The sequence below is a fragment of the Scyliorhinus torazame genome, chromosome 4, assembly GCF_047496885.1.
Source record: "Scyliorhinus torazame isolate Kashiwa2021f chromosome 4, sScyTor2.1, whole genome shotgun sequence".
In the NCBI taxonomy this organism is placed as follows: domain Eukaryota; kingdom Metazoa; phylum Chordata; class Chondrichthyes; order Carcharhiniformes; family Scyliorhinidae; genus Scyliorhinus; species Scyliorhinus torazame.
The window spans coordinates 51,697,705-51,725,118 of record NC_092710.1 but is presented as its reverse complement, the minus strand read 5'-3'; the positions used below and the strand labels follow the sequence as shown (position 1 = coordinate 51,725,118).

Sequence of the window (27,414 nt, the reverse complement as noted above, 5' to 3'; positions counted from 1 at the left end):
CCATTATAAAAATGCTCTCATAGCTCACTTCAAAGTCTCATATTGTATCTTTTGAATTTCCTTCACTGGTAATTCAGCCTCTCCAGCTCATTTCCCTCGCAAGCAGACCGGCAGCCTCCCTTTAGTTTCCTTTCTCAAATTCTTCAACTTGGACTCGCATTTTACCCGACCAGTGGAAACATCCTGCCCGCATCTATCCTTTCTATTCCCTTCATAATTTTATATGTCTGAATAAGATCCCCCCCGCATCCTTCTAAACTCCAATGAGTACAGTCCCAGTCTACTCAACCTCTCATCATAATCCAATCCCCTCAACTCTGGGATCAACCTAGTGAATCTCCTCTGCACTCCCTCCAGTGCCAATATGTCCTTTCTCAGGTAAGGAACACAAAACTGAACACAATACTCCAGATACGGCCTCACCAGCACCCTATACAATTGCAGCATAACCTCACTAGTCTTGAACTCCATCCCTCTAGCAATGAAAGACAAAACTCGATTAGCCTTCTTAATCACCTGTTGCACCTGCACACCAACTTTTTGCGACTCGTGCACCAGCACACCCAGGTCCCAATGCACAGCAGCATGTTTTAACATCTTACCGTTTAAATAATAATCCATTCTGCTGTTATTCCTCCCAAAATGGATTGCCTCACACTTGGCAACATTGAATTCCATCTGCCAGACCTAGCCCATTCACCTAACCTATCCAAATCCTTCTGCACACTTCCGGTATCCTCTGCCCTTTTTGCTTTACCACTCATCTTAGTGTCTGCAAACTTTGACACATTGCACTTGGTCCCCAACTCTAAATTGTCCATGTAAATTGTGAACAACTGCGGGCCCAACACTGATCCTTGAGGGAACCCACTAGTTACAGTTTGCCAACCAGAGAAACACCAATTTATCCCCACTCTCTGCTTTCTGTTAGTTAACCAATCCTCTACCCATGCTACCACTTTACCCTCAATGCCATGCATCTTTAGTTTATGCAGCAACCTTTTGTGTGGCACCTTGTCAAAAGCTTTCTGGAAATCCAGATATACCACATCCATTGGCTCCCCGTTATCTACTGCATTGGTAACGTCCTCAAAAAATTCTACCAAATTAGTCAGACACGACCTACCCTTTATGAACCCATGCTGCGTCTGCCCAATGGGACAATTTCCCTCCAGGTGCCCCGCTATTTCCTCCTTAATGATAGATTCCAGCATTTTCCCTGCAACCGAAGTTTAGCTTACCGGCCTATAATTACCCACTTTCTGCCGACCCCCTTTTTTAAACAGTGGTGTCACGTTTGCTACTTTCCTATCCGCTGGGACCACCCCAGAGTCTAGTGAATTTTGATAAATTATCACTAGTGCGTTTACGATTTCCCTAGCCATCTCTTTTAACACTCTGGGATGCATCCCATCAGGGCCAGGAGACTTGTCTACCTTTAGCCCCATTAGCTTGCCCAATACTGCCTCCTTAGTGATTACAATCCTCTCAAGGTCCTCACCTATCATATCCTTATTTCCATCAGTCACTGGCATGTTATTTGTGTCCTCCACTGTGAAGACTGACCCAAAAAACCTGTTCAGCTCCTCAGCCATTTCCCCGTCTCCTATTATTAAATCTCCCTTCTCATCTTCCAAAGGACCAATATTTACCTTAGCGACTCTTTTTTGTTTTAGATATTTGTAGAAGCTTTTACTATCTGCTTTTATGTTCTGAGCCAGTTTACTTTCATAGTCAACCTTACTCTTCTTTATGGCTTTTTTATAGCTTTCTGTTGTCCCCTAAAGACTACCCAGTCCTCTAGTCTCCCACTAAATTTTGCCACTTTGTATGTTTTTTCCTTCAATTTGATACTCTCCCTCACCTCCTTAGATATCCACGGTCGATTTTTCCCCTTTCTACCGTCTTTCTTTCTTGTTGCTATGAACCTTTTCTGAACACTGTGAAAGATTGCACGGAAGGTTCTCCACTGTTCCTCAACTGCTTCACCATGAAGTCTTTGCTCCCAGTCTACCTTAGCTAGTTCTTCTCTCATCCCATTGTAATCGCCTTTGTTTAAGCACAAAACACTAGTGTTTGATTTTACCTTGTCATCCTCCAACTGTATTTTAAATTCCACCATATTGTGGTCGCTCCTTCCAAGAGGATCCCGAACTATAAGATCATTAATCAATCCTGCCTCATTACACATGTCCAGATCTAGGACCGCTTGTTCCCTTGTAGGTTCCATTACATACTGTTCCAGGAAATTATCCCGGGCACATTCTATAAACTCCTCCTCAAGGCTGCCTTTACCAACCTGGTTAAACCAATCGATATGCAGATTAAAATCTCCCATGATAACCACTGTACCATTTCTACATGCATCCGTTATTTCTTTGCTTATTGCCTGCCCTACCATTCTGTTACTATTTGGTGGCCTATAGACTACTCCTATCAGTGACCTTTTTGCCTTACTATTCCTGATTTCCACCCAAATTGATTCAACCTTGTCGTCCATAGCACCAATATCATCCCTTACTATTGCCCGGATGCCATCCTTAAGCAACAAAGCTACACCACCGCCCTTACCGTCCATTCTATCCTTTCGTATAGTCTGATACCCTTGGATATTTAACTCCCAGTCGTGACCATCTTTTAACCATGTTTCAGTAATGGCCACTAAATCATAGTCATTCACGATGATTTGTGCCATCAACACATTTACCTTATTTCGTATACTACGAGCATTCAGATAAAGTACACTTATGCTGTTTTTTATGTTTTTGTTATGAATCCTAACACCTTGATCAGCAACTTTTCACAATTTATTTTTCCTCTTACCCTTTCTCCTAATTTTCCTTGTCTTTGAACCCATATCTCTACAAAATAACCTGTCACGTAACCTGCTGCCTTGATCTCCATTAACCATTATACTGTCCATAGCTTTACACTTCCCTTCCCCCCAACTTGCTAGTTTAAAGTCCTTGTGACCAACCTATTTATCCTATTCGCTAGAACACTGGTCCCAGAATGGTTCAGGTGAAGACCGTCCCAACGGTACAGGTCCCTCCTGCCCCAATACTGATTCCAATGCCCCATGAAATGGAATCCCTCTTTCCCGCACCACTCCTTTAGCCACGTGTTAACTTCTCTAATTTTCTCAACCCTCTGTCAATTGGCACGTGGCTCGGGTAGTAATCCAGAGATTATAACCCTGGAGGACCTGCTCTTTAATTTAGTCCCTAGTGTTTGATAATCCCCAAACAGGTTCTCTTTCCTAGTCTTACCTATGTTGTTAGTCCCAAAGTGGACCACAGCAACTGGATCCTCCCCCTCCCTCTCCAAAATCCTTTCAAGCCGATCAGAGATGTCCCTCACCCTGGCACTGGGCAGGCAACATACCATGCGGGACTCTCGATCTGGCTTACAAAGGATGCCATCAATCTCCCTAATTATAGAATCCCCTACAACTACCACTTGTCTTTTTGCTCCCCCCTCTTGAATGGCTTCCTGTACCAAAGTGCAGTGGTCAGTCAACGCATCCTCGCTACAGCCCTCTTCCTCATCCACACAGGGAGCAAGTACCTTATACCTGTTGGACAAAGTCAAGGGATGAGGCTCCTCAACTCCTAAACTCAGGATCCCCCTACCTGCCTCCCTTGCAGTCATACCACTCTGTCCCTGACCACTGTCCGAATTAACAGAACATATTCTACCGGGTGTGACTGCCTCCTGAAACAAAGCGTCCAGGTAATGCTCCCCCTCCCTGATGTGCCGCAGTGTGTGCAGCTCGGTCTCCAGCTCATCAATTCTGAGTCGTAATTCCTCGAGCAGCCAACACTGCAGATGTGGTCACTGACGGTCTCAATGGGATCCACCAGTTCCATCATCATACAGCAACAGCACATCACCTGTCCAGCCATATTCAACTAGTTAATTAATTTAAATATTAAAAAAAAAAAACATTTTTTGTCGAACCTCAAGGATAAACCCGAACACCAACAAAAACATAGCCCTCTCTGGCCACTCACCCGAACTCAGTCACTCACCTAAACTCAGATGCACTCTGTTCCAATCAGCACTCCGTGACTAAAGGCACTCCTGCCACACCTTTTGTGCACTCACCTCTCCCAGCACTGTCCCGGCTCTCTCCTCCAGCGCTTTTTAAATCTCCCGGCTCTCTCCTCCCGTGCTTTTTAAATCTCCCGGCTCTCTCCTCCCGCCCTTTTTAAATCTCCCGGCTCTCTCCTCCGGCGCTGTTTTCGCTGTCCCGGCTCTCTCTGCTCCCGCGCTGTTTTCGCTGTCCCGGCTCTCTCCTCCCGCGCTTTTTAAATCTCCCGGCTCTCTCCTCCGGCGCTGTTTTCGCTGTCCCGGCTCTCTCTGCTCCCGCGCTGTTTTCGCTGTCCCGGCTCTCTCCTCCCGCGCTTTTTAAATCTCCCGACTCTCTCCTCCGGCGCTGTTTTCGCTGTCCCGGCTCTCTCTGCTCCCACGCTGTTTTCACTGTGCAGCGGGACCTGGGTGTCCTTGTGCACCAGTCGCTGAAGGTAAGCATGCAGGTGCAGCAGGTGGTAAAGTGGTATGTTGGCCTTCATTGCGAGGTGTTTCTAGTATAGAAGGAGGGATGTGTTGCTGCAATTATAAAGGGCCATGGTGAGGCCACACCTGGAGTATTGCGTGCAGTTTTGGTCTCCTCCTCTGTGGAAGGATGTTCTTGCTCTCGAGGGAGTGCAGCGAAGGTTTACCAGACTGATTCCAGGGATGGCTGGACTATCATATGAGGAGAGATTGACTAGGTTAGGATTATTCTCGCTGGAGTTCAGAAGAATGAGGGGGATCTCATAGAGACTTATAAAATTCTGACAGGACTAGACAGGGTAAATGCGGGGAAGATGTTACCAATGTGGGTGTGTCCAGAGCCAGGGGTCACAGTCTGAGGATTCAGGGTAAACCATTTTGGACAGAGATGAGGAGATATTTTTTCACCCAAAGAGTGGTGAGCCTGTGGAATTCATTACCACAGGAAGTAGTTGATGCTAAAACATTGAATATATTCAAGAGGCGGCTAGATATAGCACTTGGGGTGAATGGGATCAAAGGCTATGGGGAGACAGCAGGATTAGGCTTTTGAGGTGGATGATCAGCCATGATCGTGATGAATGGCGGAGCAGGCTCGAAGGGCCGAAAGACTTCCTCCTGCTCCTATGTTCCACAAAAGGCCACCAGTGAGTCTGCACGGCCCTTGGAAAGAGCACCCTACTTAAGCCCCATGCCTCCACCCTATCCCCTTTATCCCCGTAACCCAGTATCCCCACCGAAACGGTTTGGACACTGAGGGCAATTTAGGGTGTCCAATCCACCTAACCTGCACATCTTTGGACTGTGGGAGGAAGCCGGAGCACCCGGAGAAAACCCCCACACACACAGAGAACGTGCAGACTCCGCACAGACAGTGACCCAAACCAGAAATCGAACCTGGAATGCTGGAGCTGTGAAGTAACTGTGCTAAGCACTGCGCTAACGTGCTGCCTGAAGGCCATTGTCTGCAGGGGGTAAAAGTCAGACATGTTAGCATGGTGCGTACTCGCATGCCCAGCCAGGTCCAACAGGCTGTACTGCAGACCGTGCCCCCACTTGTCCTGCTCCCTCCCCCCCGGCCACTCCTCCAGCACTCTGCCCTCCACAACCCTGGCTCCATCGGTGCCCTGTGCCTTGGGGACCTATGGCCCTGGTGCCCATCACAATGCAGCATGAAGTAGACCGCTTGGACGCTCTCAAACAGCTCCCCATGAACTAAAAATGTCCAGATATCTGGGGGCCATTTTAGCTGCCCTCCTATTTTCTAAAAGAACAAAAATGGCTTCACATCATTCTCTTCAAATTTGGAAAGGAATCTCACAAACTTGATGGTCTCAGAAAGTAGTCCCACGTGAGAGGGATGGTGAGGGGGATGGGGTGGGTATTTCCTCATCGAGAGAGATATTAACTTGCAGCAACGCCGTCTATACTCTCCTTACCTTTGAGTTGCCAGCTCCATTTCCAATATTCGGAAAAAGCAAATTCTCTTTCCTTTTCTTGATCCCTCCCTCTCCCTTCCTTCTCTTTCTCACTTTCCCTCTCTTTAACATTCCCCACGCTCTCTTTCCCTCTCATGAGCTTCTTCCTCTCTCTCCACCTCCTCGTAATTGTAGCTGCAATTAAATTGACGAGGCCATAGATTTGGAGTCACCATTGAGCTATTGATCCGAGTGCTCAACGGGAGACGCGAGATCCAGATGTTCCACTGACGACTGGATCAGCCCATTTTGTTTGATTTTACTGGAAAATCGTTCACTGCTGGGAGCTGGGACCCCAACCAGAGGCGGTAAACGGGTGAGGGTGTCGGCGGACATCTTTCCCCAGCAAACATTTTCAACTGATCCGTTTTAAGGACGCCAAGGTTTCCCCATTTAAATTCTTTCGCTGAAAAAATATTTGGCCATTTTCTTTGCGTTACAATGAGGAATTCGCTGTGCAAATGTGTTTGCTTTCAAATTGGTTCCATTTGAACATACAAAACTGGAGCAGAAGAAGGTGACTGGGCCTCTCAAGACAGCACCAACATTCAATAAGATTATGGATGTTTGGATTGTGTTTCGATTTTTAAATTCCCAACGACTCTCAAAAACTTTTGCTGCCCAACAAGAGCAATTTATCTCTGATTTAACAATATTCAGTGACCCCGCTTCCATTGCTTTCTGAGGTAAAGCCTCAAAGTTGGACAACCCATGGACAGAGAAAAATCAATCTTCTCTATCCCATAAGGGTGCCTGGATGTTAAAAACAGCGCCCCCTAGATCTCAGCTCAAAAGAGGAAACATCTTTCCACACAGACCTTGTCGATACCATTCAGGCTTTTATATACTTCAAAATTATGCCAAACTAAATTTATATGAGAGAGCTGAATTGCTGACACAGGCACCATGCCACCTGGATTATACACCCAGGTAGGGCAAGATTTATGATGATCAGTCTTTCAGATCTCAATTTAGCATCTTTGCTCCACCTGCGGGAGTCTGCAGGCAGATTCGGTTTATCACTATGCCTGGTGGCATCGAGCTGCCTGCTCCTGTGCTTACACTGCACCCTTACATGGTGCCACCTTCTTCAACATCTGTTGCCAGTTGCATAGGGGAAGAGGAAGAGGGAGCAAGCTTTCCATCTCCAAATGGTTCAGCGACCAGAGGTTGGCTCCAGGCAATGGAGTATTTGAAAATGAAGAGGAAAGCTCTTTCCATCATTTTACAGGGGACAGGGGTGGCAATTTGTGTTGTAGGCGATGTTGATATGAGGGGTACTCACTTAGAAAGAATGGACATAAAGTCCTTGCTCTCTGTCTCGGTCTGAAGCCTGAATAAGCAAAACTACACGAAACCCAGGGCAATATGAAGCTACAATTTGAGAAAGGAATCCAGTCCCTCCTACTTTTTGATCAATGATCTTTGTTGCATCACAACATCATCTATCATTGTTCCATTGTCCTGTCAGTTAGAATGATCTACCTGCAGGAGTTGCTACTTCAGACACTGACCATCCCGACTGACATGGCCAAGGATCTCTGCTCCCCCTCCCCAAGACCTCCCCACCCCGTCCTCCCACAGCCACCCCACAAGGAAAATGGGTCCTGGTGGTGACGACCAACCTCCACACCGCTCTGCCAGAGTCTAGGCTTGACTACACCCCACCTTTCACGTCCAGCAAATTCACCATCCCCATCTTCCCCACCCCCCACCTTCTGCGTATTCCACATTCCTCATTCCCAACATTCCCCATCCCTGATGTACCACATTCAATACCTTCTCCTGGCGCCACCTTCCCAATCATGAATGTTCCACAAAGGACACCTTTGCCATCCCAACCACCCCATCCCCTAACTTTCCCACCCTCACCTTGCCAATACCCCACTCCACCCCCATGACACCAATTTCGCACCCACCTGCCCCAACAAAACATTCCCAACCCCACCCCCTTCCTCGTCACCCAACTTTCCCATTGCCCATTTTCCCATCCCCCAACTTAACCATTCCTCAACTTGCCCCAACCCACATTTTCAATCCTCCACAATCCGCATCCACTACATTTTCCATCCTCCACATTCTCCACCCTCGCACCTTCCCATTTCCCACAAATTCCAGTCCCACCTGCTCCATCCCGCATGTTCATTAAGCCCATCTTCCACATCACCTAGTCAACCTTCCCACTCCACACACCACCTTTCCCAAACCCGCTCTTCCCCATTACCCACCTTCCACAAACTCCCATATGCCACATTCCCCATCTTCCCATTCCCCACCTTCCCAATTACCCAGCCAGGCGTTAAGAAAGCTCGGGACTCAGATTTAATAAAGTGTTTATTGACTCAATGACTATATTGATAAATAAATAAGAATAATGCATTGTCACAGTAATATTTCTAATATACGAACAATTTTGTTTTTCTGTGAACCCGCTAAGTTTTACTTTTGGGAAAATGCGAGGAAATGGGAAATCAAGCAGAGGAGGTAAAGGAACGATGGTGTTTGCTGATTTATTTCCAGCACACCAGGAAATCATCTGGCTCCTCTCCTGAAACATTCATATTCACCCTTGCCCATCCCTAACAGTTATTTTGTTTTCCCCACTCCTCCTGGCCTTTCCTTTCCGAGCTACCTGCTTTACCCTCTTGCATTTCAGCACTGCCTCACCATCTGATTGGTCTCAGATGTGTTGTTTATTCATTAATTTAATAATTGATATAACTGGGTATTTCAGCATGCTCTTCAATTGCTCTCTGAAGTTAGACTGAGTCAGGACGTAAATCAGGGTGTTTGTGCAGCAACTTAAGTTCCGCAGCATATAGGCAACATTTTCAAAGATGTAAAATGAATCATCATCTAAGAAGTCATTTACATCAAAGAAATACAAAACATAAACAAACCACAGGAGGATGAAGCTGCCGGATATGGAGAAGAGTAAAATCATCGACTTCCTTCTGCTCTCCATCTCCGGGTCACTGTGATTATCCCCCACGCTCTGACCTCTCAGTTGCTTACGGACCCGGCTGGTCACCAAAATGTGTCTGACTGTCAGTAAGTTCAGCAGCAAAATTAAAGCGAATGGTATCAGTGGCGTTAGAACTTTTTCAAATTTTCTGAATCCAATCCAAACAGGGTCAGTAAAATAGCTCCGCTTATTTGAACACATCCAAGGTACATTGTCGATAATCCTTCTAGGTTTAAATCGAAAGTAGATGGGGATGTTTTTCACAGTGAACAGAATGCCGATATTTGCTAGGACCACAGCTGCAGTTCTCTTGGTGCAATATTTAGATTTCAGCTTCTGACAACAAATGACGACAAATCGATCAAAAGTGAAAGCGACAGTGAACCAGACAGAACAGTCTATGGCTATACGGAGCAGGACGTAGCGAACACTACACACAGGGGTGATTCTTAGGAAATTCAATGGGAAATAATAATCATTGATTCGGTTTAGTATGACCTCAGTGATGATGACCAGAAGATCCGCTGTTGCCATAGCCACCAAGTAGCGTGTGGTGCAGGTGGAGAGGCTGCACTTTCCACGGGAAAGAATCAAAATTGACACCAAATTCACTGTAACACATAAAAAGGAAAAGAGAGTGGAATTACAGAAAATATTGCCTATTCCTGAGACCAGGCAGGAAGCATTAGCCAGATAATATGTGTGGCTTACAATTGGGTCATAGCTCAATAAATCCAACCATGACTCTTGCACTGTTTTTCAGGCGGACATGAGAATAATCTTCAGACACTCAGCTTCTAATTATGTGCCGCTGTGGGCACGCTCTGAAATGCAAAGAGCTGATATCTTCAAGCGCCCAGTTGATCCTTCTCCTTTCTTCCAGATGTCAAGATCCCGGTCCAGAACACAACATTGCATTGGTACGGGATGAGAATGGCAAATTTAAACAAAGAATTAACCGCATTAACATCAAGGAAAATAACAGCAATTATCGGGTAAACAGTGTTTGAACACAAGGAAAAACTTCAACTCATGCCTCACACCTTCCCGATTTCTCTATTCCAACAAAGCAACACAATAAAGTTAAAATTCTACTGATAAATAAAGTTAGCAGAACATGATTACTTGCTTATTTGTGCAGACCTTTGGAGAGAGATTGCCTTTCAGGAACAAACTGAAAATTCTTCTGTCTTGTCAGAATTCTCCTCCCAAGCTGACCACATTGGCAAAAGCGCTGTTCAACTTAAAATTTCTAGCAGACAGCAAAACTACAGATATACCTATCCTGCATTCATTATATCCTTGTATCCCACTAAGTTCCATGGCCTGCTTAGCTTGGATTTAGCACCACTCTCCCATAAATTACCGACACTCCGGGGAATCTCCAGCAATCGGAACACAAGTTAATAGCCCATTTATCTGTAAAAAGAGAATGGTCGGGATCAAGTATTTCCCCACCATTAGCCACTCTTAATTACAGCTTTAACAGACATACAGTCTGGATATCACAACATAGATTCTGTAATAATATTACTGCAACAAATATATACCTTATCCAGGCTATTAAAACATTACTGCCACAAGTATAATTATTATATGTAATATATAACAATTTCTACATACATCAGACCTTCCCCCTAACTAGCAATATGAAGAGATTGTTTATTTTTTAAAGCCAAACTTGCAACTGCCAGTGTAAAAAATCATCCTAGCCTATGTTGAAATCATTGCATTCAACTGATCAACAGGACTCTATGCGAATGAATATGCTGCTTCCCAACAATTTCACGCAAATGCTGCATTTGTCCAAAAAAACACCTTTTATCAGCAAATTTCTGAACTTTCAGTCAGCTCTTACAAAATGTCGTTTAAAACTAATACTATTGGGGAAACAGACAGGCCCCAAATTTTCTTTGAATACCAGACGGGAACCCAGAGCTCTTTTTCTATTTGTAAAACTGTAAGGAAGGGTACTTCACCCCAGGAATGATAACTCTGACCAATAAGTATAGTCTATGTCAAAACACATGTTAATTTAAACACAGAATTAACAAGCTTAGCATCAAATAAATAACTTTGTTAACAGGTCTTAAATAAAAATTTTAAACGTGTACTTACTGTCTGCACCTAACTCACTCATTCCAATTAAACAACCCAATACAGTTCAAATATCATTTCTACGTAAAGTTGACAAAATAGGTTACTTGCTTATCTCGGTGTAGACCTTTTGGAGAAAGAGAGACTTTTTTAACAGCAGATCCAATACACTGCGTCTTAATAGGCCCTGGCAGAATTTGCATAACTGCGGTTCAACATAAAAGCTGATTACACACTGCAAAACTGCAGCAATACAAGGCTCCTCCCATTAATTTCATCATTGTATCCCACTATAATGTCCCGTCACTTAATCAGCTAGCACAAAATACAATCTCTCATAAATGATCTATTACCCAGGGGATTTCCAGAAACAATAACAATGTTTCATTAGCTTTCTGTATGAAAAGACATAAATAGATAGAAACAATGGTTACCTAATGTTTTACTCATCTTAAAATAAGTTTTAACAGAAACACAGTCTGGATATCATAATCAAGGTTCTTTAATAATATGACTGCAACAGATATTACCTTAACCAGACTTTGAAGAGCATTCCTGCAACAGATATGAAATGCAATGGAAATATACCAATTCTGTACATTCCTCACACTTAACCCCTTAACAGAATGAACTAGCAATATGAAAATATGGCTTCATTTTGCATAACATTTTCAACTTTAAACACTACTCATTACTATGCACTCACATTGCTCTATATGATACATATCCCCTCATATTTATGCATGAACATTTAAACAGCAGTATAGTACATTTAAGTCTGTCTTTCCCAATTTTGACGTTCCATTCTTCTTTCATCTCAAATGATGATAAAATATCGGCATTCACATTCTCTCTTCCTGCCACATGTATACCTTTCAAGTTAAATTGTTGTCGCAATAAATTCCATCTAATAAGTATTTTGTTTCAATCTTTAAATTTCACCAAATACTTCAATGGATTATGGTTTGTGTAAACAATTATCGCTGATGAATTTGTAGCAACATCAATGCCAAAAGGTTGCAAAGCCAATGCCAAACCCAACGCCTCCTTCTCAATGGTCGAATACATCCTTTGACGAGTATTTGGCTTTTGGGGGGTGGGGGAGCAAACAAGTCTTTCCATAGCTTCTTCATTTTCTTGTAACATAACAGCACCAAGGCCCACATCACTGGCATCAATGGCCACCTGAAATTGCTTGTGGTAATTCGGTGTGATTCAAACTGATGCGACAGCTAGCATAGTTTTCAGTTTGTCAGTACCTCCAAACGGTCAGCCATCCAAAGGAATGTCTAGTTCTGTCTTCCAAGGTCAGTCAGTTGTAAGGTGTCTTTTGTGGTGATTCCTTTATTTCCCATTCCTTTTACTTGGTGGTTATCATTTTGATCATGGATATTTTCTGGACATATCCCTTTAAGGCGAAAGAGCAAGCAAGGAACTCAAACGTTGTAAAATAATGAACTGTGGAGTTTTTGAACAGCAGAACTCAGACTTTGTGGCACCCAAGAGATCGGAGGTAGGCGGTTCAATTGGTTGGCTGGTAGCCAATGAATTGGCAAAGGGCTATATTCTGCCCGGTGACAGGCAATGATGGGTTCTACCTGAGTGGAATTGTTTTCAGATCACCATAGAAAGGACATTCAGAGCCTGGACGCTGAGTTGAGCAGCTGTGAATGTGTATCTTTCTCTTTCACATTCTCCCTCTCGCTCTCTCTTCCTCCATTAATGCTGCCTAATGAGGATGTCTGTACCTGCGGAGAGCTTCTTTAGACTTGGATGAATCTGTATTGAAAACCATTATGGACTGAAAACAAAAACCTCGAACTGAAGGGCTAGACTGTAGAAAGGAGTACGAGAAGGCTAACGTATGAAAAAGCTGAACTATAATACAACCATTTGAAACAAAGACCCTTATCCTTTTACTTCCATCATTGTATTTACACCTTTTTCCCCTCTGTGTTTGTTTGTCAGTCTTGCGTTTGTGTGTACAGAGAGTGGGGGTGAGTAAAAGAGGTGGGTTAGTAATTAGATAATCGTTAACCATTTTTATCTACTGCATAGTTAATTATAGTTATTGTTATTAATTTTTCAAAATGTGTTTACATTTACATACCTGATGACTGTCGTCTTTTGTCAGCGACAGTCCAGAGCCCGCGGATATTTTCGAAGAATTAATTGTCAATTTAAATTGTGCTGCGACTCAGGGTAAAGTGAGGCTGGAATTGACCGCGCACTAGCCCAGGGTGGCGGAACACAGTGGAACAACCATCATGGTGAAATGTGGCGTGGGGTTTCTGCCAAAAGGGACACAATATCAGAAATCTCAAAACTTCTCTTCTCGTCGATGGCATTGTGAAGTGCCCAATCGCTTTAAGTTTCTCATTCCATGCGTTAATCTGACCATGACCAACAATGTGGCTTCATAATGTGATTTAGCTTTGGTAAACAGACGTTGAGTCAGGTTTACCACCAAATCATCCCACTGTGGACAATCGAGCAAATCCTTCAGATGTTCCAAAAGCTCCTTTCGCAGTGACCTGAACACCACCAAACCTGCAGTGTACACTGCACAATTGTGTAGTCCAGTTAGACTTCGCAATGTTGCTCACGCATTATTCATTCCAAATGGCACCACTTTAAACTGATGCATGCCATTTGGTGATACAAAAGCCAGAATCTCCTTCACCCTTTCTGTTAAAGGTACTGCTCAGTATACTTTTAGTAAATAAACTTTAGTATTACAGTTTGCTTGTCCAACACACAATCGTTTCATTCCATTTGGTTTTGGTACCATCAGAATAGTTGATCTCCAATCATTGTAACTGACTTCATTGATATTCTTAAGCATGCTTGCAATCTCCTTTTGTATCTGCGCGATCTTTGTATCTGTAGCCATCTAAAATGGCCACCTGCAAAAGATCATGGGAATTGTGGTCAGCTTGAACACAGACAGGAACACAGCCTCTGTGTATTGTGCAAAGAAGCCAGGCCTGACTGAAACTTGTACCCATAAAGAGTCAATCACCATTTCCGCCAGGACAATCAAGTTTGAATCATGGAGTTGCAACAGTAGCAGACAAACCGGCGCCACTTGCCATTAGTTGTAAAGGCTGTTGTGCCTATGACAGTGGTAGCTAGGACCCGCCCAGCCACTGAGGTATCCGCCCCTAATTGGCCAGGATCAATGAGGGTGATCGGAACTCTATCGATCTATTGGATCTGGAGTTCGGACCACCCCAAAGGGCGCGAAAGCCCAGGGGGATAAGAAGAACTGCAAACCGAAAGATCGGCCTCTTTTGGACCAGCCTGTGTGAGACCAATTGCAGCATATCAACTAGCCAAGTTCAAGGACCCACAATCGCTACCTGAAGGACGAGCCCAGTCGCGACAAACCTGAAGACTTCCAACCGACCCACGTGGACATAGTTAAAGGCCTGATCTCTTGCACAGAGCCGGTCATCACGAAGTGAAGTAAAGGTCATCTTAGTGATTAGGTCTAGTTTAGTGCGTAAACTAAATATCATTGCAGATAGAAATAAGTCTTGTGTTATTAATAAACTGTCTTTGAACTAGTACACCAGTCGTGTGGTCATTCATTCAATATAGGAAACAGCTTGTGGTTCACAGAGAAATAAAGAAGACAACACAGTCAAAATGTTGGCAGCACGGTAGCCTTGTGGACAGCGCAATTGCTTCACAGCTCCAGGTTCGATTCCGGCTTGGGTCACTGTCTGTGCGGAATCTGCACATCCTCCCCGTGCGTGCATGGGTTTCCTCCGGGTGCTCTGGTTTCCTCCCACAGTCCAAAGATGTGCAGATTAGGCGGATTGGCCATGATAAATTGCCCTTAATGTCCAAAATTGCCCTTAGTGTTGGGTGGGGTTACTGGGTTATGGGGATAGGGTGGCGGTGTCGACCTTGAGTAGGGTGCTCTTTCCAAGAGTCGGTGCAGACTCGATGGGCCGAATGGCCTCCATCTGCACTGTAAATTCTATGATAATATGGATGTTGTCTTTAAAGTCTGATTCCACTTATCAAATGCCACCTTTCTAAAGCTCCTTCTGATGCTGGATGATGCACTTTATTCCTCAGCTATTAATAACTTCCCTGAATAATGTTGCGCTAAAATTGAATCCCTGATCCGACTAGATATCTTTTGTTAGCCCGTATGTGGCTAAAACAGAGTTAAGTCCACTACAACCTTCTTTGCTGCAATATTTTGCAACAGAATTGCTTCCGGAAATCTAGCAACCACACCCATTATTGTCAACAAACATTGATTACTTTTTATCATCTTAACAATTGAGGCCTCAACAAATGTTTCCTCAAATGCAAGAATGGGTATTAAGGTAGCTGGCTTGCTTGTTGTTTAAGATTTTCCAATACCAATCAAGTATGACATGTATGGCAAAGTTCAACTACATCCCGCTGCAGGACAGACCTATGAAAATGTTTTTGTATATTTGCTGGAGTTGTCCTTACTCCTAAATGACCCCCTACAGGAATCTCATGTGCTACCCACAGAACTTCATTTCTATAACGCACTGTTAATACCATGTGATCAAGCGCTGACCTTTTATCATCAACCTGAGCATTTAAAGGGCTTCACTTCCAACATTAATATATTATTTATTGTGCAATAACACTCCTGGCTACTCAGATTCTATCTCTGTGTATGCTTTCTGATCAACTTTGTCTCTGAATTCCTCTGTTGTAATTCTCCTAATTTTCTGGAACTAAAGATATGCGGAATTTTCCGGTCCACCAGTCCTGCACGTCGCACCCCCGTCGGCAGCAGGATTCCCCATTCCCGTAGCTGGCCAATGGAGTACCCGATTGTGGGCCGACCCTCGCCGTCAGCAAACGTGCGGGTGTGGGTGTGCTACCGGCGGGCCGGAGGATCCGCTGACAGAGAATTCCACAGCTTAACTCCACCCTCCACTTGCTCTTGTTCTTTATCAGTCATCTGGTTAAAGGCTGGACCTGATAAATACTCGGATAAATACTTGGACATCTTGACCCATGGCCGAAACCTTCGTCCTCAAGGCCTCCATTGCAGATCCTGCACGTACGGTGTTGACCTCAGTAGTACGCATGGTCGGCACCATCTCCTGCCCTACAGCTGGTTCACCAGCTCTAACTGCACCTTCAGGAGATTGGTTGGTTGCCGACTCCCCTCATGTAGTCCCTGGCTCTGAGACTGCATCTCCACAATAGATGGGACCGCCCTTTCCTGAAGCCCGAAACTTGCCCACAAGGCAGCTGGTCCCTGGGATGGTGGAGGGTGTTGGAGACAGCTGTGATGGGAAGTCAATTTCATCCCCAGACTGGTGCTCTGGGGTACCTCTGGCTGCGGGTCGAGGGCGCCCACCCGTGCCCGTGTCTGCATCCTCCTCGCTGCTCTCCTGGTATTGGGGTTGGGGACACCAGAAGGGCCCGCATCATCGCCCGGTGATCCTGCAAGACACAATTCCTGACCTATGATTGGAGGGTGTTGGTGAGAGGATGGTGTTGGGGTGGTGAGAGGATGGTGAGGGGGTGCTGGGAGAGTAGGGTGGGGTGGGGGTGGTGTGGGGTGATGAGGGAGTGGTGTGGGGGTGGTGTGAGGGTGGTGTGGGATGGTGTGGGGGTGGTGGGAGAGTGGTGATGGTGTGGGGGTGGTATGCGGGTGGTGTGGGGGTGGGGTGGGCTGGGGTGGTGTGGTGTGGGGTGGGGTGGGGGAGGGATGGTGTGGGTGTGGGGTGAGGTGGTGTGTGGGTGGTGTGGGTGTGGGGTGGGGTGGTGGTGGGGTGGGCGTGGTGCCCATGCGTGCCATAGGAATCCACCATGCAGCGAGGAGCTCACTTGGTTGCCCGATTCAGATCTCCGTCTCGGTGACTGCCCTTTCTCCGAGCCAACCTACAAAGTCCACTGCCCGCTGTTCCGCAAATGCTGAGGTCAAGCGGTCCCGCTGCGGTCCCCTCTCTCACTGTGGTTATTCGCCATCTTCTCCTGCGGGAGGGAGGAGACAGAAAGTGGACAGTGTTCGGCAGTCAGACCCGTGCCACACTCGGTGGAGCAGTTGGTGGCGTCCGTGGTCAGGGCACCAGCTATGGTGGCCGATATGGGTGTTGACATTTGTTGCAGTGCGGGGTGCGTGCACACCGCCCATGGGTGGGGTTTGGTCTGGGGGAGGGGGGTTACAGGTGTTTTGGATGGGCGTTAGTGCCAGGGGCACAATTCTGCCTACTCACCCTGACGGCCCTGAGAAACTGGTGCAGCGTCTTCCAGCATTGATTTCCAGTCCTGATGGTGGGGCCCACGGCACTCACAACCTCTGCCACCAGCGCCCAGGCCCATTGTATGATGGCAGTTGGCATGCTCCTTCCCACCTTGGGGAACAGGGTGTCCCACCTTTCTTCCATGGCGTCCAGCAGGGACCTGAGCTCTGCATCTACGAATCAGCTTCCGCTCTCTGTGCTGTCGTCTTCCTGGCTGGAATGAGTGCGTGTGGGGATTGGAGAGCTAACCTGCGGCTGAAGTTTGTCAGTCTCCTGTTGTGCAAAATCGCTCTATTTACTTATTGAGCCTCCATCACATTGCTGGCAGTCCCTCTGAGCTACAGAGGAAGGGTTCCTGACCTCATCCTCATGCACACTTCTAAATGGGCCTCCACCAAGACAAGCATCTGCTGGGTGGCACCCTGCATCTCCTCCTCTTTATTTCCCCTCGGTTAAAATGTTTGTGCAGGAGACAGTCACAAATGCTTCTCTCCATCTCTGGCAGGAAGCCATGGGAGTCACTGGGACGGAAGGACAAGATCACGAGGCTGCAAACCTTTCTCCGCCCATTTAAACCTGGGGAATAGGCACGACACAGATTAATAATGTGAGGATCTACATCTCGTCCAGCCATAACTCCTCTTATTTAGGTGTGATAGTAATTCCACTCCGTGCCCAGGGTAACTCCAGGTAATGAATTGTAACTAGGGGCTGATTCCCGTCTCCAGCTGACATCACAAATGGAGCCGAGGACCAAACAATGAATCTTTGAGACACAAACCCTCGCATATTGATGGACCCTTAACTGCAACAATGAAAGGCCCCTCACATTTGTATTGTCTAAAACATTGATCCTTAGTAACCTAACCTTACATGCCCGCCACATCACATGGGAAACCTTCCACTTTTGGCTTGTTCTACGCCTCACTGACCCAGGGTCTGAGTTTAGGTGGGAACCGGATTAATCGGCAGCACGGGAGCACAGTGGTTAGCACTGTTGCTTCACAGCTCCAGGGTCCCAGGTTCAATTCCCGGCTTGGGTCATTATCTGCGTGGAGGCTGCACAGTCTTTCTGTGTTTGTGTGGGTTTCCTCCGGGTGCTCCGGTTTCTTCCCACAAGTCCAAAGATGTGCAGGTTAGGTGGATTGGCCGTAGGGAGATACGGCGGAGGTGTGGGCTTAAGTAGGGTGCTTTTTCCAAGGTGCAGACCCGACGGGCCAAATCACTGTAAATTCTATGTAATATGTTACTCTCACTGGAAGTGTGTGCACCGTCTTATACAGTCACTTCTAGGTTCTCTGCACTGGAGTCATCTGTTCCGATTTTTGGTTTAATGTCATGACAGAAAAAATGTTCCCTGAACATGCAGAACATGCTCAAGGAATTTGACCACAAAGAGGCAATGGAGTAGTCGAGAAAAGTGGCGCCGAGGAGTGCCTGCTTTGTGTCCCTGAAATCTGATCAGGTGTTTCTCAATAACTTCGCCAAAGTTAGCCTGGACAATGAAGAATAACAAGGTGAGCGAGACAACCAGTGGAAAGGACGGAGGTAGCAGTGCCAGCACTCGATGGTGAATCATTCCAGGATATTCTCTCTGTATCTGACCACAGAGGTAAGAGTGCGACCAGGTGAGGGCAGTTCCACCCATCTGCTAACTGGAGCCTTGAGTTTAGAGTGGAAGGCGCGCTCCAACCATGTCAAAGACAGGATGAATGACACCATCGCCTTTTTCAAACTTTGTGAATGGTTATTTCACTGCTGTGTCAAAGGCACAAAACTGAAACCTCAGGCGGATGAGAGGTTTGGGCAGACGAGAAAACATTGAAGGATTCTGGAGAGGGAATGCAGGATGGAGCTGGGCTAGTAGATTAGAACCACAGGACCCAAAAGTGTATTTGGTCGGAGCTATGAGATTTTGGCTAATTAAAAAGGGAGACGGATGTAATAAACCATTCGTATTATCAGCGAGCCTGCAGTTCGGAACGATCAATAGGTGAATCGGGTTAAGAGGTCACGAGTTGGATAGAATTCGCACTAATGAGCTTAAAGAATTAAGACCGGAAATAGAGAAAACAGAGGGGAGCTGGTAATACAGGAGCTCCTTGAAGAGAGAGGGAAGTGAATTGAGGGGAATTGCTTAATTACAACGGGAATAAAGGAAGTTCAAAATTGGTAACTCGTAAACTGTAACTGGAGGATATTGGAATTTTGAGGAATGCAACAATAATGTAATTTGTCAAAGCAAAGTGGATTTAATGGGACAAAGTGACTTATTATTAGAATAGAATAAAAATAACTTGAATGAAGTGCTGTGATGTTTAATTAGGAATAGAGAAGAAGGGAACTTAATGGAACATATTGATTGTTAGGTAAGAAATAGGACAGAGGAGAGTTGTGTAGAAGGTTAAACTATAGGATGTATGCAATGTTTGTAGGTAAATGATGGGGAAGGCATTCAGTGTTTAAGAAGAAATAGATGGTGCAGAATGCCAGAGAAAAACTTACCGTGGAATTGGAAAAGAAAAACTCAAGACTCGAGGCAAAATACAATAAAAGAGGGTATGGGAAATCCCTCCCCTATCTGGCTGTGATTGAGACGGAAATGTAACAGTTATTACATGAGTAATCAGTCAGTCACAATTGTCGCTGAGTGTCGATAAATCATTGACTGGTGAACACCTTTCTCCAAATTCCCCACTGATCAGAATAAAGATTGATGAAATATACATCAATGACCTCTGTTCATTCCATCGCTTGTCATTTCACTCTGAAAATGGCCTTGGCTGCCAGGAGAGCCCACTTGCGTTCTCCTGAGACACATTTTATGCAATAAATTGACACTGTCACAACCCATATTCTGGACTCATCTTCAGAGAGTCTAAATCATGTACATAACATGATTCAGATGTGACACATTCCTTATGTCCACCTGGAACGCTAGTACAGTGGTTAAATTACTGGGGTAATAATTCGGAGTCCTGGAGTGAAAGTTCCACCAGCTGGGGGAATATATTTGACTAAAGAAATAAATCGGGAACAAACTTGAGTCTCAATAATAGTGAGCGCATCATCACAGGAGTATGACAACAAAGGCAGAGATTAGCATTGTTTTACAGGGTGGTGGCTGGGGAAGCTCGAAAATTATGTTACAGTTATACAAAACATTGGGGAGGCCACATTTGGAATACTGTGTCCAATTTTGATCACCACACTACCAGAAGGACGTGGAGGCTTTGGCGAGAGTAGAAAAAAGGCTTACCAGGATGTTGCCTGGTATGGAGGGCATTAGCCATGAGGAGAGATTGAATAGACTGGGATTGTTTTCCCTCGAGCGATGGAGGCTGAGGGGTGACCTGAAAAAAGTTTATAAAATTATTAGTGGTATAGATAGGGTGAACAGTTGGAGGCTTTTCCCCAGGGCACAATTGAAAATTACAAGGGGGCACAAGTTCAAGATGAGGGGGGATAGGTTCGGTGGTGATGTGCGGGGGAAGGTTTTTACACAGAGGGCGGTGTGGCCTGCAATGCATTGCCAAGTGAGGTGGTTGAGGCAGATACGTTAGTGACCTTTAAGACTTATCTGGATAGGCACATGAACAGACGGGGTATGGAAGGATACAGGCGGTTGGTCTAGATAGGACACGTGATCGGCGCAGTCTTGGAGGGCCGAAGGGCCTGTTCCTGTGCTGTATTGTTCTTTGTTCTTTGTTCTATTTGTTCTTTGATATGAACACTGTTACAAAAGAATGGGCGTTGAAGACGCTGTTTTTATGGTGATATTTTGGGAAATGTGGATGTACAAAGTGTTTCCTTGTAAACAAAAGTGAAGAGGCAGGTGCAGCAAACAATTAGAAAGACAAATGGCAAGTTAGCCTTCATCGCAAGAGGATTTGAGTTCAGAAGTACACATATCTTAGTGTAGTAACACAGGGCCTTGGTGAGACCACAGCTGGAGTACTGTGTTCAGTTTTTGGCTCCCTACCTGACAACGGATATAACTACCAAGGAGAGCATGTAGCACAGGCTCAGTACACTGATATCAGGATTGCAGCAACTGTCCTTTGAGGAGAGTTGGTTTGATTGGGCCTGTATTCGAGATAAAATTAATGAGGTTTCCGAAATCAGAACGAAAGAATGAATTGAAACAAACGCAGTCATCGCTGTGTAGGATAAAGATGTTAAACAGGTACCCTGAGAATTCTAGAGACGGAGTGATAGAGATTTACACCTGAGGAACAATGTGAACGCATTTCAAAAGTCGCAAAACGGGCGTGAGATTTTTCCAGGTTTGAGGAACTCCCGTCTTGCAGATAGATTAGAGAAACTGCATTTGTTTTCTCAGGGAAGGGAAGTTTGAGAGTAAATTGAATTGTGCTGAAAATCAGGATGGGGTCGGGGTTGGAGGACTCACTTTAAAATGGGTAGATAGAGAATAACAGAAAATACTGGGCAATCGCAGCAGGTCTGGCAGCATCTGTGGAGAGAGAAGGGAGTTAACATTTCCAGTCGGGATGACACTTCGTCAAATCTTTTGATTGTCCAGTATTTTCTGTTTTTGTTTCAGATTCCAGCAGCCGCAGTAATTTGCTTTGATCTCAGACAGAGAATAAATGTCAAAAACCATCGGACACAGGTTTCAGACGATAAACAATGTAACCAGGGGCTGGTTTAGCACAGGGCTAAATAGCTGGCTTTTAAAGCAGGCCAGCCGCACGGTTCAATTCCCATACCAGCCTCCCGAACAGGTGCTGGAATGGGGTGACTAGGGGCTTTTCACAGTAGCTTGATTTGAAGCCTACTTGTGACAATAAGCAAGTTTCATTTCATTTTTTAATCAACAGTGACATTAAGGAAATTATATTCTAAGTTATTCTTTCACTGGATCTGGACACCGCAGGTGAGGCCAACAATTATTGCCCATCCCGAATTGCGGTTGAGATATTGGTGCGGAAGCAATTTCTTGCACCTCTGCAGTACAAGTGTAACAGGGACACCCATAGTCCAGTTACAGAGGAGTTCCAGAATATTGATCCAGTGACAATGATGGAATGGCGATAGATATCCAAGACAGCATGGTATGTAGCGGTGCTGTTGACGGAATCTTGGTGATTTTCTGCAGTGCATCTTGTAAATGGTTCACACTGCTGCCACTGAGTGTTGATGGTGGAGGGACCGGATGTTAAAGTTGGTGAATGGAGTGCCAGTCCAGCGGGCTGCTTTTTCCTGGGCAGTGTCAATCTTCTTGATTGTTATTGGATCTGCACTCATCCAGGCAAGTGGAGAGTGTGCCAAGACACCCCTGGTGTGTACTTTGCAGATTTTGGCCAGAGCTTGGGGACTCAGGGCGTGAGTTACTCACTGCAGAATTCCCAGCATCCCACCTGTTCTTGTAGACTCGATATTTATATCATTAGTCCAGTTCAGTTTTTGTTCAATGGTAACTTTGTTGATCATGAAATATTCAATGCTGGAAACGTTATTATATGTCAAGGTAATATGAGTAGATTATCTCTCGCTCCGTATACTAATTGCCCAGCACTTATGTCATTGTCATTGTTTATGAAGGGAGGGAGGCAGAAGACGGGAAATTATAGGCCGGGGGTATATGGGGTATATAGCCTGACTTCGGTCATTGGTAAGATTTTAGAGTCTGTTATTAAAGAAAAGATCGTGAAGCAGTTGGAAGTGCATGGTAAAATAGGACTGAGTCAGCACGGCTTCGTCAAAGGGAGGTCGTGTCTGACAAATCTGTTAGAGTTCTTTGAGGAGGTAACAAGAAAGTTAGATAAAGCAGAACCAGTGGATGTGATTTACTTAGATTTCCAGAAGGCCTTTGACAAGGTGCCGCACAGGAGACTGTTAAATAAGTTAAGGGCTCATGGTGTTCAGGGTAAGATCCTGGCATAGATAGAGGATTGGCTGACTGGCAGAAGACAAAGAGTGGGGATAAAGGGGTCTTTTTCAGGATGGCAGCCGGTGCCTAGTGGTGTGCCTCAGGGGTCTGTGCTGGGACCACAACTTTTTACAATATACATCAATGATCTGGAAGAAGGAACTGAAGACACTGTTGCTAAGTTTGCAGATGATACAAAGATCTGTAGAGGGACAGGTAGTATTGAAGCAGCAAGGGGGCTGCAGAAGGACTTAGACAAGCTAGGAGAGTGGGCAATGAAGTGGCAGATGAAATACAACGTGGAAAAGTGTGAGGTTATGCACTTTGGAAGGAGGAATCTAGGCATAGACTATTTTCTAAATGGGGAAATGCTTTGGACAGCAGAAGCACAAAGGGACTTGGGAGTCCTTGTTCACGATTCTCTTAAGGTTAATGTGCAGGTTCAGTCGGCAGTTAAGAAGGTAAATGCAATGTTAGCATTCATGTCAAGAGGGCTAGAATACAAGACCAGGGATGTACTTCTGAGGCTGTATAAGGCTCTAATCAGACCCCATTTGGAGTATTGTGAGCAGTTTTGGGCACCATGTCTAAGGAAGGATGTGCTGGCCTTGGAAAGGGTCCAGAGGAGGTTCACAAGAATGATCCCTGGAATGAAGAATTTGTCGTATGAGGAACGTTTGAGGACTCTGGGTCTGTACTCATTGGAGTCTAGAACGATGAGAGGGGACCTTATTGAAATGTACAAGATACTGCGAGGCCTGAATAGAGTGGACGTGGAGAGGATGTTTCCACTTGTAGGAAAAACTAGAACCAGAGGACACCATCTCAGATTAAAGGGACGATCCTTTGAAACAGAAATGAGGAGGAATTTCTTCAGCCAGAGGGTGATGAATCTATGGAACTCTTTGCCGTAGAAGGCTGTGGAGGCCAATTCACTGAATGTCTTTAAGACAGAGATAGATAGGTTCTTGATTAAAAAGGGGATCAGGGGTTATGGGGAGAAGGCAGGAGAATGGGGATGAGAAAATATCAGCCATGATTGAATGGCAGGGCAGACTCGATGGGCCGAGTGGCCTAATTCTGCTCCTATGTCTTATGGCCTTATGGTCTATGGTGACAAAAATATTGTTCGTACTTGTCAACCCAAGACTGAATACCGTCCAAGTATTGCATCAGATGGTCACGCACTGCTTGAGTATCTGTGGAGCCGCGGGTGATGTGGAACTTTGCACAATTATCAGTGAAAATGCCTATTCTGACCTTATGGTTGAGGGAATGTCATTGGTGAAGCACCTGAAGGCGGTTGGACTGTGACCAATACAGTGAGACTCTCCTGCAGTGAAGCACCGGGTCGCAGAGGTTTGATGTCCAACCACTGCCACCATTTTCCTTTGTAACCGGTCCAACTGGGAGTTTGCTGTTTCTCGTAACCCTCATTGACTTCAGGTTTGCTCGGGCTCCTTGATGCCACATATGGTCAAACACTGCCTTGAGATCAGCTGAGGATCAGGGAGGAAGTTATTGCTGTGTAAGTGCCTTATTGTGGCACTATCGATGACACATTCCATCACTTAACTGATGATCGCGAGTAGAGTGATGAGGCGTAATTAGCCTGCTTGGATTTTATCCAGTTTCTGTGGACTGTGCATAACTGGGCAATTTCCCAAACTGCTCGGCAGATGTCAGGGTTGCAGCATGAGAAACGTGACTAGTGGTGCGACTAGTTCTGGAGACCAAGAATTGCGCAGAATAGTGTCAGGGCCCGTAACTTTTGCAGTATCCCTTGATTGGATATCACACAGAGTGAATCGAATGGGCTGTGGACTGGCATCTGTGATTAAGGGGACCCCCGGAGGAGGTCGAGTTGGATTATTCACATGAAACCTTTGTTTGATTTTTTTTTGCAAAGGGTTCAGTACCGTCTTTTGCAATGTCTGGCTCTGACATCACAGCGCATGGGGATATTGTCGATGCCTCCTCCTCCAGTTCAGTGTTTAATTGTCCACCGCCATTCAAGACTTAATCTTGAATTTAAATCTCAACCATCGTTTGTGGACTGGTTCATCTTTGGACAGTCCATGGTTAGGGTCTGAAATGAACTGCCTGAAAGGGTGGAGAATCCAGGCTTAATCAGGAGAGAACTGGATAAGCAACTGACGAGAAAATAAAACAAGGAGATTATGAGGAGACTTGAAAATGAGAGGTGGTGTTCGTGCAGCGCGCAGATACGGACAGACGAGTCCCAATACCCAACTGCTGGATTGCAACCATTCTATGATATTTTGGTCTCACTGATGTTTCCCAACAAATTACCATGGGGAAAGAGAGCAATCATGTCCATGAGTATGACTGAACATCATCAATATCAGTAAGACTAGGAACTTAATTTCTGAGGAACATGAAGGGTGCAGGCCATTCACTGGACCAATATGAGAACCAGGGATGGGATGTCTAATGTTTGAAGGAAGACTTCCTTGGTTGTTTAGCACATCTTCCAATGATCATTTGCTATTATGCATAATCAGACTTGTCGTGACTTGAGGTTCCAATTAAATCTCAGCTTTGATTACATTTCAACCACAGGGAATTAACATAGTTGTCGTCATCTGTTTAAGCAAACTTCAAAAAACACATTTGGAATAATTCTTCAACCTCAATATCCCCGTGGGGATCGTCGGGGTATAAAGTAATTGCACTTGTAATGCCTAACCTGAGTTTATTTCAGAGATATTGGGCATCATTCTCCGACCCCCCAGAGGGTCGGAGAATGGCCGTTGGCCGCCGTGAATCCCGCCCCCGCCGGTTGCCGTAGTCTCCGAAGGGAGAAAAGTCGGCGGGGCGTTAATGTCGCCGCTGCCGCGGAGAATGTCACGGGTCTGCGCAAGGCAGCTGATTTTCGGCCTGCCGATATTCTCCCTTCCGGATGGGCCGAAGTCCCGTCGACGTGATGACCGTTCACGTCGACGTGAATCAAACCTCCTTTTCATCGGCGTGACCCGGTGCTCCAGGCTCACGCCTACCAGCGTGGAGGTGAGTGACGGCCTGGGGGGTTGGCTCTGGGCAGGCAATGGTGTGGCCGCAGTCTGATTGCGTGAGGAGAGGTGTGTCTCGGGTTGTGTGTGTGTGTGTGTGCGGCGGGGGGGGGGGTTGGTTAGAGTAGGCTGGGTTCCGGGAGGGGGTCCGTGCTGGGGTGGAGGTTGGGGGGGGTCCGTGCCGGGGTGGAGGTTGGGGGGGGGTCCGTGCTGGGGTGGAGGTTGGGGGGGGGGTCCGTGCCGTGCCGGGGTGGAGGTTAGGGGGGGTCCGTGCTGGGGTGGAGGTTGGGGGGGGGGGTCCGTTCCATGCCGGAGTGGAGGTTGTGGGTTGTGGGGGGGTCACTGCTGGAGTGGAGGTTGGGGGGCGGTCCGTGCCGTGCCGGGGTGGAGGTTGGGGGTTGTGGGGGGGTCCGTGCTGGGGTGGAGGTTGGGGGAGGGTCCGTGCCGTGCCAGGGTGGAGGTTGGGGGGGGGGGGGTCCGTGCCGAGGAGGGGGATGGGAGGGCAAGTGAGTTGGTCCACCTGGCCAGGTGCCAGTCTCCAACAGTTGGACCCATGCAGTCCATGCCACCTGGCTGGGGGGAGGAGGGGATATGGGCAATGATGACATGTCATCGTTCCCCTCCCCCCCACCAGGCCGTCATGTTTTCAGATCATCCAGCGATGTTGGCCGCCGTGGTGGCAGCCGCTCATGTCTATGTTGCCCTGGATGAGGAGGAGGAGGAGGAGGAGGAGGAGGAGGAGCGTGCCAGAGAGGCGGCGCAGGCTGCCACAGAGGGGCAGGCGGCAGCCGCCCAGGCTGGAGGGACACCTGACCGACAGGACAAGGAGGGGGAGGAGGACGTCGCGGCCCCACGGCAACGGAGGCACCCGAGGGCGCCCCGTGTGTACCGGCCCCGGCAGTCATACCAGGACCTCACGGACCGGGAATGCAGGAGGCGACTCCGGATGAGCCGGGAAACCGTGGCACACATCTGCCACCTGCTGGCACACCTGTCACCGCGTGGCACTGGCGGGGGACACCCTCTCCCCGTGTCCGTCAAGGTTACGGTGGCCCTGAACCTTTATGCAACGGGGTCATTCCAGGCACCGAGTGGGGACCTGTCCGGCATATCGCAGACATCGGTGCACCGGTGC

The 27,414-nt window shown here is 46.4% G+C and overlaps 1 protein-coding gene across 1 annotated transcript; it reads right to left on the bottom strand.

Moving 5' to 3' along the window:
* Nucleotides 1-8,466: 8,466 nt before the first annotated feature.
* On the bottom strand, nt 8,467-13,990 carry LOC140411344 (probable G-protein coupled receptor 139). Its single transcript, XM_072500465.1, has 2 exons — nt 13,837-13,990; nt 8,467-9,752 (listed from the first exon to the last, which is right to left on the bottom strand). The coding sequence occupies exons 1-2, from the start codon at nt 13,988-13,990 to the stop codon at nt 8,716-8,718; spliced, it is 1,191 nt and encodes a 396-aa protein (XP_072356566.1). The 3' UTR covers nt 8,467-8,715.
* Between the last annotated feature and the right edge of the window lie 13,424 nt (nt 13,991-27,414).